This window comes from Marmota monax, unplaced genomic scaffold, assembly GCF_021218885.2.
Source record: "Marmota monax isolate L192 unplaced genomic scaffold, Marmota_monax_Labrador192_F-V1.1 WCK01_AAM20220418_F8-fsc00090, whole genome shotgun sequence".
Lineage (NCBI taxonomy): Eukaryota > Metazoa > Chordata > Mammalia > Rodentia > Sciuridae > Marmota > Marmota monax.
Window position 1 is genome coordinate 2,598,778 of NW_026695219.1, and position 17,103 is coordinate 2,615,880.

Consider the following 17,103-nt stretch of genomic DNA (forward strand, 5'->3'; position numbering starts at 1 on the left):
AAGATTGAGTTAGCCTCAGCAACTTAGCAAGACCTTTAGCAACTCAGTGAAATCCTGTCTCAAAATAGAAATAGCGAAAGGTCTAGGGATGTGGCCCAGTGGTTAAGCACCTCCTGTTAACTGACCCCCTCCCCAAAAATCTGTGTTTAAAAACTGAAGGAAGAAGAAAGAAAATAAGTCGGAGAGATAGGTTTTGGCAATGCCCCAAAGTGAAGAATTTGAATTTCATTAAGAGTAGATTTTTAAACAGAAAAGACAAATCTAAAATCTGAGATTAATTCAAATTCTGAAACCATGCAATAACAGAGTAGGCTGTGAATGTTCAGATCAATTTATAGAGTCTCAGAGTTGCCAAAAAACAGTCAGTAAATTAAGGTTCAATTCTTTGAGTAGAAGTGAAAAGATTTAACTCCTTGGCTGTATCCTCTGTATCTTATTGTTGATTGTACAAAGATAGAACCTCTTGGGATTTAAAGCAATAATGATCATGCTTCCCTTTAAACTGTAACAAATGAATGCTTTGAAAGCTTTCTATGTGTATAAAGCAAATACAAAAACCAATTATTTATCTTAGTTCCCCTTCCAACAGTTGGTTCTTACTACATATTTAACTGTCTCATGCAATTTTTAAATTTACAGAGACATCTTGAAATACTTACCTATCAGCAACTTTTGACATTTTTAATCGATGTCTGTCTAACTGTATTTGCCAATATTTTATCTGAAAAGAAGGTTAGAGAATTAGTTACACAAATGACAACACCACAGTTTTCACCTCTAAATTCTCATAGGGCAATTCCAAAAAGGTGTATATCCTGTCAGTAAAATTTCAAAGTTGACGAATGCAGAGCACTCTGAATAGTTAACAAAAAATGAAAATGTATTTGAATGTAAACATAACCATATATCTTAAGAACAGCACAGTTTGAATATTTTACTTACTTTAACAAAATGTAACTTTATTAGAAAAGTGTTCTGGAGTTTTTAAACATTAATTCAAGGTGAATAATCAAATCCATTCCCCACAGATATTTAATTAAGAAAATAAATGTATTTTTTATTTTTTACTATAATTTCAAAATAAATCCTATCTCCTGAGACTATCCCAAGAAAGCATCATTCAGATGTGTTTTGAGAATAATTTTATGAAATTATGACACATGCTTACATGGATGTAAACACATAGAGAAAAACTATAAAATTTTTTCTGAATTGTTTTTCCTTTATGGTGCTTATAAATACACTAGAAAATTCTAAATCACATTATTAATGAACCATACTATAACAAAATAATAGAAGAGTCCAAAATGTGGAGGAGGAACGATGATTAAACCAATCAAGAAATTTAATTATTACTGGATATTAGAAATTGATGTTTGCTTTGAAATATTTATTTTGAAGCAAAAACTATTGATCAATGATTTTTAAAAAGAAGCAGTATATACTATGATTGTATACCAGTGTTGATAAGAAAAAACTTCCAAAGGTTTGAAGACATCAGTACCACACAAATAAAAATCACATTTTTTTTTTTTGTGATGATAACTTAGCAACATTAGATATGGGACTTAATGTCCCCAATCTCTTGTCCTCTCATTAGCAACTTCATTACATTTTTACTTGCAAATATTCTATATGAAATAGGTGACCATACAAATTACCTTTCAAAATACCCATTATGAACATTTGCTATCTGGTTGCATAGTGAATGTTAATAATGATAAATAATCATTTGAAAGTCATTTTCTAGGCTGACTCACCTGTTGATGCAGCTCATCTTCTGTTGGAGGTTTAGTTTCCGGTGTGGGTGTGTGGGTAGGACTGTGACTTCTAATATCATTTTGTAAACCATAGACAGACTATATTAAAATGAAAAATAAATGTTAAGACAAAATACCATTCATAGTCACAGATTTCTGGGAAAAAAATTTGCGTCACATCTTCAGTAAGGTAGCTCAAAACTTATTTAATGAAGCTTCTGTCAAAGTCCAAAAGGCACTGCTATCAAAAATAAAATTTAATAAGTAACATTTAATAAGTATTGATTCAATAATAAAATAGAGGTGGATATAAAATAAAATAGAAATTTAATAACTCATGAGAAGATAAAAATTACCTGATTTTCATGTAGGAATGAAATGGAACACTGACAAGAAGGACTATGTTGCAGATTCTGCTGCCTTGTTTTCTCATGGTATAATCAGACGACCCAGAGTGCCCTGACTTCCCATCTCAATACTGCCTACTTAGGTTATGATGTTAGTCTCGCCATTGGGTACATATGCAATATTAGTGAGGCTTCACACACCTCAAATTCTTGATGCTGCAATTCTTTTTTAAAATTAATTTTCCCAAAAGATCAGAGCTATTAATTAAAAAGATTCTTTTTAGGGAGAGACCCATTGCTTAGTAAGTATAAAGAAAGATATAGAGACTGAGGGATAAAAATTTCTCCCCAACTGTGTGAGTCACCCAACATGTTAGTTCAAGAGAGAATCCAAATGGCTTTTTAAAAAACAAAACAAAAAAATCAAAGTATTATTACTTTAAAACAAAGCATTAGATGTGTCCTGTAGTACTTCTTTGAACATGGAAATAAAAGATAAGGGCACAGTAAAAGTGCATGAGCACTGCAAAATTAACATTTCCAGATAGATTTGCAAAGAAATTGTCATTTAGATGAAGGTAGATTCAAATGCTTAATGGAGTCCATTCTCGGGCCCATCAACAAACTTGTGGGTATCTCTAAGTTCAAATGTGTTTTGTTCCTGACCTACTTTCACTTGGACCGAAACTGAATGTTCTGTCAACATTACTTCTTGGCTCTATAACCTAGACACTTTGGACTCGATGTTTTTTTCTGTTTATAGCTCCCATTATTGCTTGTTAGCCCTTTTAAAACACACTTTGACTTGGGTTTAATCATCTGGATCATCCACTTCCAGACTATTTTAGAAAGGCCCTTATAAATCTTTTCTCTTGTCCTAGCTCAAACCTATTTCCTGTCAATGACCATCCATTTTAATACAACATATGCTATTCATAGGACTGGGCTAAATGACTTGTCCTGCTCTTTTCTTTCATTTGTTTACTCATTCATTCAATCATTCAACACTTACTGACCACCTCTATATGCTGGATGTAGTGATAAGCATAAGGGTTATAGAAGCAAACAAAACACATATGCTTCCTCCTCCATTGGAGCTTACAATCCTGTACCAGGGAAACGAGTTGCCTAATCACACAAATAAGTATGATTAAAACTGTGATAAGTATTATAAAGAAAAAATTAAAAGACATAAGGCCTGGAATACCAGAGGTTACACATTGAAGAAGCAGAAAAAGCCTAAATAAACTGATACTAGTCATATTTGAACATGCTTAAACAGCTTTTTGAATTCTGAAATACCATTTGAGTTTGATTTCTTAAAAATTAGGCAAGTGAAAGACCACTAGTTATATAGTTGAACTTTGGGGTGCCTGTTATTTCTTCAGTTGTATCACATTAATTTTTGATAAGGAAAATAAGGTCTCTGAGATATAAACTTTCTATTCTTTTTACCATTATTATTTTTTCTTTTTACAGTACTAGTATTGCCTTATCACTAAGCTACAACCCATCCCCTTTTAAAAGTTTTTGTTTTGTTTTGTCTTGTTCTGTTTTATCTTGAGACATGGTCTTGCTAAGTTGCTGAGGAAGGTGGCCTCAAACTTGCAATCCCCCTGCATTGGCTTCTAGAGGAGCTGGGTTTACTGGCCTATGTCACCATGTCCAGACCTTGGTTCAAATATGTTAAAATTTTTAAAATAAGAATATACATGTCACATAAACAGCATTTATAAAACAAGATAGCTGAGAGTTTTAACAGTAAATTTTCTGGCTAATTTGAAAATTAATTAAAAAGACTGTTAGAAAAATACTTCAATTTGAGATGTCATAAAACTAAAAAGATCCATTAAGTTACATGCTATCTTTACATTTCCATTATTATTTCAAAATGCATGCATTTCATGTGAGCCTCATGAAGTTCATTGGGAGGTATTGCTTTAAGTCTTCCAGGAAACTCACTACTGGGTCTGAGCTTACTATGGAATTTCTAATTTTTGTCTAATGTACACATCAGAAACTTCCAATTTCATTAGTCAGAGTGCTGTTCCGGAGGTAGAGGAGTGAAGTTTTTGCAATGTCTTAATGTTTACAGATAGGAGAAAGTTAAATCAATAACTTGACATTCATTTTGAACTTTGTGAGCAAAATCAACTATTTAGTTGAGATGTTTTAACTTGATTAACACGTCCTTTTCTCCATGGTGTCTAGAACAGGCATTTTTCATATATAATGTTATAAAAATTATTCATTAAATGAAACAGATTGGACTCCATATGAATCTATTCATGTATGATTTCCTTTCACATTTTATAACTAAGAAAAATTCTCTTCTATTTTTTTCCTTTGTTGTGTGTGGAGGACTGCTATGGTCTGAATATTTGTGTTCCCCTCCCAATTTACATGTTGGAATCCTAATCCCCTAGGTGATGGTGTTTGGACGTGGAGCCTTTGGGATGTGAAGAGGCCATGAGAGTTCTGCCCTCAGGATTGGGATTAGTGCCCTTGCAAAAGAGGACTCAGGATGAAGGTGCCATATAGGAAACAGAGAGTCTTCTGCACTGGGGCTTTGCTTTTGAATTTCCCAGCCTCCAGGACCATTAGCAATAAATTTATGTTGTTTATAAATTTCCCAGTCTAAAATATTTTGGTACAGCAGTCTAGCAGTCCAAATGGACTTTTAAAATAGAGCTTTAAAGTGCAAAGTGCAAGAAGATTTTCTACCTATGTGGAATAAATCTCTAGTATTTTTCTTATTGGGGCTAGTGTGAGACTATTTTCTTTCCTTCTGGATTTTTCAACAGAAAACAGACGGTGACCTAGTCTGCCTCCAGGCAGAAGAAGCCAGTAGCGACAGCACACCAGAGCAAACCGACTAGAGAGAGGGCCTGAGAGCTCCTGTGCTCTCCAGTGGGCTCCTGGGTCCAGGCACAGCCAGCTCCAGCTCTGTTCCTGCCTACTCCCTAGGCTCCAGTCCACGAGCTGTGGTCAATAATATTAAATGCCACCAAAGTTTAGATGAAGCTGACAGGGGAGAAAAGACAAGAGGATACAGAACAAGCTGACTGTTGTTTTGGAAGATGAGTTCTGAAGCCACAGGAGGCAGTTCCAAAGTGTGCTTCAGTAACACATGCAGATGATTTTGTCATTTTCCTCTGGCTTTGTGTTCTTGGACCCTCCTAGCTATTGTCATATTGTCACAGGTCCTGCCTGTGGTGGTTAATTTTATGTGTCAACATGGCTGGGCCACTGTGCCAAGATACGTAGCCAAACATCGTTCTGGTTGTTTCTGTGAGGGCTTTTTGTGATTATGACTAACATCTAATTTAGTGAACTCTGAGTAAAGCAAATTGTCCTCCACAATGTGGGTGGGCCACATCAACCAGTTGAAGGCCTAAATAGAACAAAGACTGGCTTCCCATGAATAAGAAGAAATTCTACCTTTAGATTGCCTCTGGATTCCATCTGTAATGCTTCTCTGGCCTCTGCTCTCCTGCATCTAATTTTGGCCTCTCCAAGCCCAACATTTAAGTCAATTCCTTAAAAATTTTGTTCTCTCTTTGTACACACACACACACACACACACACACATCTCGTTAGTTCTATTTCTTTGGAGAAACGAATACACAACCCCGTAAAAATTTTCGTATCCAATCAAAGATCACCAGGCACACAGTGCCCCTTAAAACTTGCCTATATTCTTTCTCAGAGACTTGAGTAAATACCTCTTAACTATTTTGTTGGATTTCAGTAAAGCCCATTAAAATTAAGAAGTGATTGGGCTGGGGATGTGGCTCAAGTGGTAGCGTGCTCGCCTGGCATGCGTGCGGCCTGGGTTCAATCCTCAGCACCACATACAAACAAAGATGTTGTGTCCGCCAAAAACTAAGAAATAAACACTAAAAAATTCCCTCTCTCTCTCTCTCCTCTCTCTCTCAAAAAAACAAACAAACAAAAAAACAAATAAATAAAAAAGAAGTGAGATTTGAAAGCTGATCAATCTACTTCGGTTATAACATATAAGAAATATTATTACAGCTTATTCTCAAAGAAATGAACAGCAGCCCTCTTTGCTAAGGTAGTATCTATATTCAAAGATTAAACATGGTCCAGGGGTTCTACTTCCTTATCAGTGGGATATAAGACTAAGATCAATCACACAGCTAAGAGAAGGTGCAAAGGAGACAGCCCCATCAGGCACGGGCGACTTCCAGGGCAGTCGGCAGATTTCTGCCTTTATAATCACATGGTGCAGCCTGTTCAGCCTGGACAGAGCTGTTTCAGAGGGTGGTGAAATCATTATTCACCGATAAAAAGTTAGAATCACAAATCTTTATTTCTTTTATGTTATAGACTGGGCTGTGTTCTCCCAAACTCATATGTGTGATGTGAAGATAGGGCCTGTGGGAAGGTAATAAAGATTAAGTGAGGTCAGAGAGTGCCACAATAATCCAATAGAATTGGTGTCCTCGTAACAAGAGGAAGGGCTCTTGAGTACACAGCAAAAAAAAAAAAAAAAAAGAAAAAAAGTGGTTGATCTCAAGCCAGAAAGAGAACCTTTACCAGGGAATGAATTTTCTAGCACCTTGATCTTGGACTTCCTGTCTCTAGAGCTACAAAATAATAAATTCCTATTGTATAACCCATCCAGTCTGTGGTATTTTTGTTATGGCAGTCCCAGTAGACGAATACATAAAATATGTAACTATACCAAGGTTCAGACATTTGTCTGTCTACTTGTTCACAGTCTGCACCCTTATTAGACATGAGTTGTGGAAACAAGGCCCTGCCTGTCTGTTTTACTGTGAAATATCCAAAGAGCTGTATAAATTGGACACTTAGTGGAGAGTTGTTAATTTCTCTAATTGGTCCTTCCAGTTCCTAACCAAATATGGCCTAACACAGTATCTGCAAAAGCTATACAACCAAGTCTTCTCTTTACACGTTTGATAAACATGTCAGATTATCTCTACTGGGTGATAATTCAAGAATTCTAAAGGACAAGTAAGTATGTGGCTTAGAGTCCTCAAGCCTTCTGCATAAAATATCATCATTGTCTGTGAGGATTCTAGAAAATTCCACACTAATGTCCATAAAAAGCTTATACTGATCAAAAAAATGAGAAAATCAGTTTTCTCTAATTGTAGAAAACAATGGTATTTATGCTACTTGCTATTGGGTTTTTTCAGAACTTCTGTTTTTCTGTGATGAATTTTTGGGTTACACAGCTCTATAGTTAGGCCTTGCAATTCTACTACAAATGACTGACAGTGAATTAGACTGTGTCCTAGACAAATCAGTTAACACTTAAGGACTCCTCTTTACAGCACTTCAACTTGTGATGCCTCAAGTTTTTTTCCATCATTAAATGAGGACCAATGATATGTGAAGAGCAGCATTGTACAGGGATACTTTTCAAAGTTTCAAGAAACATGCCCATTAAGGCCCAGGTAAGAAACCGATACTGAATATAGGGCTATAAACAGTGGGCGAATGATCACTTTATCATGATGAAGTTCTGTCTTTTTAATCTTTATCTTTACTCTTCTGAATCAGAGCATGTCTGATTTGGTGGGAAAAAAACATGATACACAGAAAGGTTTTTAAAGGATCACTCCTCATAATTCAGGGAGAAGGTGGCTTATTGCATTTTTGTTTTTTAAATTCTTCTTTTGGGGCTGGGGATGTGGCTCAAGCGGTAGCGCGCTCGCCTGGCATACGTGCGGCTGGGTTCGATCCTCAGCACCACATACAAACAAAGATGTTGTGTCCGCCGATAACTAAAAAATAAATATTAAAAAAATTCTCTCTATCTCCCTCTCTCATTCTCTCTTTAAAAAAATAAAAACAAAATAAATTCTTCTTTTTGGTTGTAGATGAACACAATACCTTTCTTTTATTTATTTATATGGCGCAAAGGATGGAACTCAGTGCTCCATTCATGTAAGGCAGGCACTCTACCACTGAGCCACAATCCCAGCCCACTGATTGCATTTTTGAATTTTGTTCACTGAGCTAGTACCTGGCACACGGAGCATGGATACCAAGGATGAAAGAGCTGAGTCTAGAGCCAACTGCAATAGAGACAAGTAGCCAGGCTTTGCCTCTTTCTCTCAGATCCTTAGGGGCAAAATGTTTGAGTATCATGTCTAAATAGGGTGTGTATCACTTTCCCATGGCGTCCTTTTCCCTAACATCAAGGTAAACTGCCTCCAAAGAAAAAAAGGTACTTGTGCAACATTAGGACCTTTGAACACGATGTTGTACGTCTAGGGATGGAAGAAAAAGACTGCATGAAATAAGACTACAAAAATTAGTTTAATTTTAGTTTAGCCTATTGTAAGTGTACTTATTCTGGAAAATGCTACAGTTACATAAGGAAAATGTCACCAAAAAAGAGAGCCTTAACCTTTGGGGAATGCTTTTTTAAGGCCATGCCAACCTGTGGACTGTGTCCTCAGCATGCTTGTTGCAGACTAAAAGTTCTTATGTGTATTGAAATTTTTAATGGAATTAATAAAGATGTCTTCTGTGTGTAAGATTACTTTAAAACTATGCAGATATCACTGCTATGGGTTTTCAAAGGGCTGTTTATTTTGTCAGGTACTGGAGATTGAACCAAGGGGTGCTCTACCATATCCCCAATGCTTTTTATTTTAATTTGAAACAGGCTCTTGCTAAGTTGCCCAGGCTAACCTATGGAAGGCCACCATGTCATGTGACCAGCATTTTTCTCTCGTGATTGGTTCGAGGCATTGTCCATCACTTCCAGTGATCTGGCCACTTTCAAGTGGCTGTGACAGTATCCCGGATCTTGAGAATAGTAAAAATGTAACAAATGTGTCTTCATGCATAGGCATGCCTTCCTGCAGCCCCATGGGTCAAGCTACACTCACCCGTTCCTTTGTGATATAACCCCTTTGCCCTGTTTGGGATAGAATGTTCCATGGAAACTCCCTTTGTGTGTACCTTCTCTTGCTCTGCTTGTGGGTGTGGCCTTCCTAGATGTCAGTCAACCTGCTGACAGCAGACATTATAAAGCTAGACTCAGCCCCTTGAAACCTGACCCCTTACCTCATTTGAATGGCTTCTCCTCAATAAAAGGGGTCAGCCCGTGCTTGCGCACTCTCTCTCTCTCTCTTTCTGTGGACCCTTAAGGTCAGAGGAGACATCACAGCACCCTCAAAGAAAAAGATATCTCTGTCTCTTGTGTGGTTATTTTGTGCAGCCCAGTTCCCCTGGAATGACCTTGAGTGTTTTAGTCGCAAAGAATGCGACACTAACCTAGAACTTGTGATCCTCCTGCCTCAGCTTCTGGAGTAGCTAGGTTTACAGGCATGTTGTACTGTGCCCAGCTTCAAAGGGCTATTTAAAATGTCACTGAGTTCCAGATAGTTTTCCCCTTAGGCTTTCTCTCAGAACAAACACTGAAGCACTACTCTTAACTTATGGTTGTGTCACACAATGTGGATGCTAAAAAAAATCGTCCTTACACTTTTTTTCTAATTAGATATATTTTAGAGTCTCCCTTTCCTTAAACTTTTATCTACAAATGCCCTCACTATTTTCCCTTTTTCTCAGATAACCTCCAACTTCCTTTCCTAATCCTTTAGCAAGAGTGGAGGGGTCTGCAGTTTCCCTGACCCCTCCTGTCCGAGCCAGTCAGCACTGCTCTTCTACCTCAGGACACTGGGTGGACCATTTCCTAAGGAGAGAGGGATGGACTACCAGGAGGAGCAGGAAAGGTTCTGTGAAAGGGACAAAGGTGTTCTGTGGTCCCCAGGTACGAACAGTATAACTCATCAATCAATAGCTGCACAACAAACATTTTACCTTTCTTGTTTTGTGTGGGTTTCTCATTCTGGATGACTTCTTAATGTCCACTTCAGTAGTATTTACACATCCAGGCTGGAAATGGAAAAACAGAGAAACAAAGGAATCTTTGGGTGTGAATCTCTGGCTAGTACCTTCATTAGTGACTCGCTCTCCAGAACCTGAGCAAATGCCATAATGACCCCAGTCACCAGCAGCACTTCCTAGAAGGCCACAGCCTTTTCCATCAGCAGTGGACAGTAATGAAATACATAACACCTTTATATTTCTCTGATACCTTTCTCAATTCCTAGAGAAACCAGAAAATGTACTTAGGTTTTGCATGTAAAGTCGTTTACTGATATATTATAGCTGCTCTGTCTGTACAGACAGAGCAAGAGTATCCAGAGAGGAATGGGGTAATAACCCCTAATGATATATATCTACACACAAATTCCTGCAGAAACAGGCTTTCTTTATTGACTATAATACTACTTCTATTTATTTATTTGTTTGTTTATTGGTACTGAAGATTGAATGCAAAGGTGTTGTTACCACTGAGCCACATACCCAGCACTTTCTTAAAGGTTTTTTTTTTTTTTTTTTGAGACAATGTCTTGCTAAGTTACGTAGGGTCTCCCTAAATTGCTGAGGCTGGCCTTGAAATTGCAATCCTCCTGCTTCAGCCTCCCAAATTGGTGGAATTACAGGCGTGTGCCACCACACCTGTCAGAAAACGACACCACTACTTTTAGATAGCTGTTTGTTTTTCCTACGTTGGGAAACTAAAATTGTATTTAGTTGAGGAAGCACAAATCCCACGGTGTATTTTTTTTTTTTAAATGTATAACACAGAGTTTATAGCTAAAAAGAGGAAGATAAAGAAAGAAACTGGTAGTCAACTATGCTTCTTCTTTCCCAGGGAGGGGAATCCCTTTAAACAGGAGGGCTGCCTGCTGCTGGCTTTCTGATAGCCTGGGGAGTGTTATTTTGCTAGAATTGCTGGTGGGTCACACAGAAACAATTAGCTGTGAGCCCCCTTTGTACTTGAAGGAAGAGAGGAAAGGTAGGAGGGAAGGAGAGTGGGAGAGAGGGAGTGAGAGGGGGAAGGAAGGAGGAAGAGGAGAAGGAGAAAAGGGAAAGACAGACTATGAATGGGAAATATACCTCAAACTTTCCCCCCAAAACAATCTGGAAGCAGTAGGCAAAGGCTGAGGAATATGAATCAGAGAAGAAGGAGACTCAGAAACACATGGTATTGAGAGCTAGGAAGGACTTCAACCTTTAGAAGTAATTAGAAATGGATGATTTGCATGGATTGTGTTTCCATGCTTTCCGATTTTTGGCACAGGATTTAGGGATCTCTGGTATTAGTGAAAAAAATCAAGTTGTACATCTCCTCTCAACTATTTCTTCTCACAGGTTGCAAGAAAATTAAAAGCATGAGATGTTTGTGAAAATGAGTAGAAAGTGTTTTGTGGAGCTGGAATAGAGTTGGGGGGGAGGGCAAAGGGGCAGTGCTGGTATGATTAGAAGAATGAGCTGCTTTGTAGGATGAACACATGGAACATTTTCCTAAAAGAACTTTCTCCTTAAAGCATAGGCATCCTAAGAGAACTTCACCATTTTTTTTTTGTACCAGGGATTGAACCCGGGAACACTTCAACACTGAGCCACATCCCTAGCCCTTTTTATTTTTTATTTAGAGACACAATCTTGTTAAATTGCTTAGGACCTCACTAAATTGATGAAGTTGACATTGAATTTGTGGTCTTCTTGCCTCAGCCTCCTGAGTCACTTGGATTACAGGCATGCACCTCCATACTTGACAAAACACTTCTTAAATTATTTTCCACAAAGGTTACATGTAAACTATGGACACACACACACACACACACACACACACTATAGTATGAGTGTTAAATAAACTACAAGTTTGGTTTGCATATTTAATTAGGAATAAAAATAGCTGTTAAGCTTGGTGATCAGCTTGTTAGTATAAAGGCAGAGCACCAAGCTGGGAAGGGGCACTGACTTACTAAGTGGTAGTGAGCAATTCACTTCCAGCATCAAGCTGATCAGTACCTGATATTCTCAACCTTTCTGTGTCCTATCTAGGCATTAGTTTTATTTTTAAAGGACCCCAGTGATTTTAATATGCAGTCAGAGTTCACAACCACTGATCCAGAGGTAACAAAGATAATGTTTTAAAAATATTAAAGCATTCTGTTTTCATTTCCCTGTTCAATTTCTATTTTATTGCAGTCTTCCTTCCCTAACCTGACCCATTAGGGAAGTGAAGACACTGGAATGCTTCATTCTCCTATTGATATGTCAATACCAATGTATCAAGAGCCAAGCTTGACAAGATAGGTCATACAGATCTTCCTCTTTGTGTTGAAGGGTGGGAATGACTAGTATGTGATATTTAAGAAAAGGAAGACATGTCCCTTTGTAAGGTGGAAGGAAAGAAACAATGTTTCTTTTTTTTTTTAAGTTTGCTGAGAGTTTTATTATGAACCTACTCAAAATTTATCACATGCATCTTTTTGGCATCTCTTGAAAGAATCATTTATTTTTTCCCCTTTATTCCCTTAACGTGGTGAATTGCATCAGTTCATTTTTTATTATTAGTTGTTCGAAACATTACAAAGTTCTTGACATATCATATTTCATACATTTGATTCAAGTGGATTATGAACTCCCATTTTTACCCCGTATACAGATTGCAGAATCACATGGGTTACACATCCACGTTTTTACATACTGCCATACTAGTGTATGTTGTATTCTGCTGCCTTCCTATCCCCTTCCTATCTCCCCTCCCTTCCCCTCCCCTCTCTTGTTTCTTGTATGTAGATTTGCTGCAAGTATCCGTAGCTAAGATCACATAAGTTCTGAGAAGACTAGTAGGTGATTGGAAGCCTGAGGTTAAAACAAAGACTGCAGATGTGCAGGGATTTCAGGCTGAGAGAAAATGTCTGAAGACAAACCCCAATAGTGAAGGCCAGGGAATGGTACTGTATAGCAGTCCTGGGGGCAGACCACCATTCCAACCTGTCTAAAGCAGAAATAACTAGGATCAAGAAAATGTTCTGTGGATATCTGGCTCTCATTCCCCACTGCACAGATCATATAAACAAAACCTCAATACCTGAAGCTCCACTCCCAAACCACTCTTAGCTGCCAAGAAAGTCTGAGGAAGACAGTAAATGTGATCATCCAAAAGTGACTGAGTTATCTAAACTGATGATATAAATTATGGCAGCACATAGAGAATGCTCATTGAAACTTATCCTTCAAACAGGTTTCTGAGAAGGAAAATAGATCAATTATAGACAGCATAAGATTGTGTGTGTGTGTGTGTGTGTATGTTATATTTTTACTTATTTGAGGACTCTGAATTAATTGAATTTTAAAATTCTTCCCATAAAAAGCTAGGATTCTAAACCAATTTGACTTCAAATTAAATGGGATAGTTAACAAATGGCATAATAAATTTCACCAACTACTGAAGGCATAAAGTAGAATTTTCCTTCAATATCTGACTTGCAGCCCAAAAGAGAATTAACATTTTTATCTCTAAACTTCAAAAACTATGGCTTTTTAAATTTGATTAATAAATCATTAACAGCTATCTAAAATTCCTACTTGTGTCAATTATTAACAATAGTCATAAGCTAATTGACTGTAAGAGCAAACATCACAGACTGAACCATTAGATTTGTCTTATAACCCAGCTTCCATCCCTGAAAAATCACATTTGCCAGTTCAAAATTGATCATTAATATCTAAATGGTTAAAATAATATAACTGATAAGCTGGACCTGAGGTGCCAGTCTCAGTGTCCTCAAGTTTTCTGTCATTTCTAAAGAGCCTCTTGAGACAGCAAATGGTTTAGCAGATCTATGGTATCTAATTTATCTAGGGGATTCTTAAAAATTAAAAAAAAAAAAAAACGTAGATGGCTGGATGTAGTGGTCCCCTGTAATCCCTGCATTTTGGGAAGCTGAAGCAGGAGGATCACAAATTTGAAAGGGCTGAGGTTGAAACCAAGTGGTAAAGCTCTTTCCAAGCCATATTCGAGGCCCTGATTCAATCCCCAGCATCGCAAACAAATAAACAGAAAAAAAAAAAAACAACAATAACAACAAAAACGTAGATGTCCAAGTTTGTCTAATATTTTTCTGAATAATTAAGACTTAGCACTGATAACTTCTGAATAACTTCTTTCGAAAGTCAGGCACTGAGCCAGGTGCTGTGGTGCATGCCTATAATCCCAGCAGCTCAGGAGGCTGAGGCAGGAGGATCACAAATTCAAAGCCAGCCTCAGCAAAAGCAAGGCCCTAAGCAACTCACTGAGACTCTGTCTCTAAATAAAATACAAAATAAGGCTAGGGATGTGGCTCAGTATTAGAGTACACCTGAGTTCAATCCCTGGTACCCCCTCCCATCCCCGAAAAAAGTGTCAGGCACTATGGTGAATGAAATATTGGCAATGATTATTTTTTGGCATTCTTTTATTATTCAAGGAATATTTCTTTATGCTTTAATTAATTAATTGTCAGATCTTATGATGCATGATGATATACAGAAATGAAGGCATGATTCATATTTCAATAATCTCCTAATACAACAAGACCAACAGACACAAAATGGGAACAGAGCAACTAGGTAGAAGTTGACACAGGACATTATATGATAGAAAGTTTCAGACATCCATTCTCACTGTAGGTTCTTCCCAATAGAGAAGATAAATACGTTTCAAAATTTTATCTTAAGCAATTATTCTTTATCCCAACAAGACCATTCTGTTATTTGTTATTGAAAAAAAAAAAGCAGTTATCTTTTTAAAGCATATATAATAGGTGCCACTAGCTGGCACCAGATTCACATAAAATGTTATGCATAAATTGGTTTTCTACAGAACTAGATATATCTTCTCAATAAGATATAAATAACGTTGCCATTATTAAGTAAGCGCTCCATAAAATTGTTCAAAAATGTACTATTTTCTGGAAACAGTATTAAGTACATAATATTGCTGGACTTAAGGAATAATAAAATGTTATTTACATTGGCCCAGAATAGAATCATAAGTCATTTCCAGTGATTCAACAGTGAATTTATTTTCAACACAACTAAGCTGCATTGTAACATTATTGTAATATTATTTATTAGAAAGTAGCATTTAATACTATGGAACCCATTCCTGAAGGAGTAATGAGGACATCATTGATAAATATTACTGCAACAGTGTGTGTCTTCATAAGGTGCAAAACAGAAGCTGGAACTCTTGGTTCCATTATTGATATCTGTAAGAGAAACTAAATACCATTTAGTTCCTTTCATGGCATTATACTTTTCTTTCTTTTTGGCTCTGGGGCTGGAGCCCAGGTATTTACTCATGCTAAACACATACTCTTCCACTGAGCAACACCCCCAGCCCACGTAGTAAAATTTTGTAAGTTGTGCCAGAGACAGACTTATAGAAGAACAATCAAGAGAACTCCTGGTGAGGAGCATCATTGAGAGATAGGAATGGAAACCAGCTCTCTTTATGTTCTTAAGCAGCTACCAATTAATTCAGTTTCTGACCCTGTTAGCTCCCTATTTCCCACTCACAAACTCAAAGATGTCTTTTGAGGCAGTTACCCTGGAATTTCCTTCATTTACCTTCCAGAGTTATTCGATCATTTGATTCATGCTCAGGCTCATTTGCTGACTACAGATTCTTGGCTCTGTAATCCCATTTCAACATACGCTATGAATGAGCTGTGCATGTCCAAGAGGCAGAAGGAAAGCTAATGTAGCAGAGGGAAGGAATCATACCACATCAGTTTGGAGCTGTGCAAAATAGTTAGGTGAGGTAGGAATCATGGGTTATGGTAAGGAGGTTTCATTCCAAACATAAAATGACCAGCAGAGGTGTTTTGTTGTAGAGGTGTTTCTGTGTTTTTTGTTTGCTTCTTTTTGGTAGTGCTAGGGATTGAATCCAGGGATTCATGGATACTCGACAAACAATTTACCACTGAGCCATATCCCCAGACAAACCAGTGGAGGGTTTTAAACAAGGGAGTAACTCCATATGTTATGGTTTAGATATGAGGCGTCCTCCAAAAGCTCCCTGTGTGAGACAATGCAAGAACATTCAGAGGTGAAGATTAGATTATGAGAGTTAGAATTTAATCAGCAGATTAATCCATAGGGTTTACTCAGTGGTAACTGTAGGCAGTAACTGTTGGAGGAGATAGGTCACTGGGGGCGTGCCTTTGGGGTTTACATTTTGTCCCTGGTGAGAGGAGCTCGCTCTCTCTGTTTCCTGATTGCCATGTCCTGAGTTGCTTTCCTCATCTGTGCAATTCCACCATGATGTTCTGCCTCACCTCAGGCCCAGAGCTATGGATTGAAACCTCTGAAAGCATGACCTAAAATGAACTTTTCCTCTCTGATTGTTCTTGCCAGGTCGTTTGGTCACAGTGACCAAAAAGCTGACTTAAATAACAAATGATTTATGTTTTTAAAAACAGATGTTACATCCTTCACAAAAATTAACTCAAAATGGGCCACAGATCTAAATGTAAAATGATAAAACTATAAAACTCCTAGAAGATAATAAAGGAGAAAATCTAGGTGACCTTGGGTTTGGTGATGACATTTTAGATATGACACAAAAGGCACGATCCATGAAAGAAATAATTGATAAGCTAAACTTCATTCAGATTAAAATATTCTATTCTGAGCAAGACACTACCAAATGATAAGAGAAGCCACAGACTAGAAAAAAAATTTGCAAAAAGCATGTCTGAGAAAGGATTGTTATCTGAAAGATGGAAAGAATTCTTACAGCTCGATAAGAAAATGAAAGATCGAAATTGAAACTGGACAAAAGATCTGAGAAGGTAGCTCACTTAAGAACATATAAAGATTGCAAATAAGATGTTCTGCATATATGTCATCAGAGAAATGCAAATTAAAACTGTAATGAGATACCACTATACCCATATCAGAATGGCCCAAATCCAGAACACCAAAAGTTGGCAGAAATGAAGAACAAAAGGAACTCTCATTCACTGCTGCTACAGCAATTTGGGGAGACAGTTTGGCTGTCTAAAAAACTAAACACACTCTTACCATATGATCCAGCAATCACACTACTTGGTATTTATGCAAATGAGTTGAAA

The 17,103-nt window shown here is 37.4% G+C and overlaps 1 protein-coding gene across 4 annotated transcripts in view; it reads right to left on the reverse strand.

The window, feature by feature from the left end:
• Rgs7 (regulator of G protein signaling 7) overlaps positions 1 to 17,103 on the reverse strand; it is a 490,322-nt gene that overhangs the window by 33,148 nt on the left and 440,071 nt on the right. For all 4 annotated transcript variants that reach the window (XM_046432465.2, XM_058575197.1, XM_046432467.2 and 1 more), the window contains exons 10-12: positions 9,941 to 10,015; positions 1,761 to 1,859; positions 660 to 721 (exon numbers count right to left, since the gene is read on the reverse strand). In XM_046432465.2, the coding sequence (XP_046288421.1) occupies positions 660 to 721; positions 1,761 to 1,859; positions 9,941 to 10,015 (236 nt within the window). The remainder of the gene's footprint in view (positions 1 to 659; positions 722 to 1,760; positions 1,860 to 9,940; positions 10,016 to 17,103) is intronic.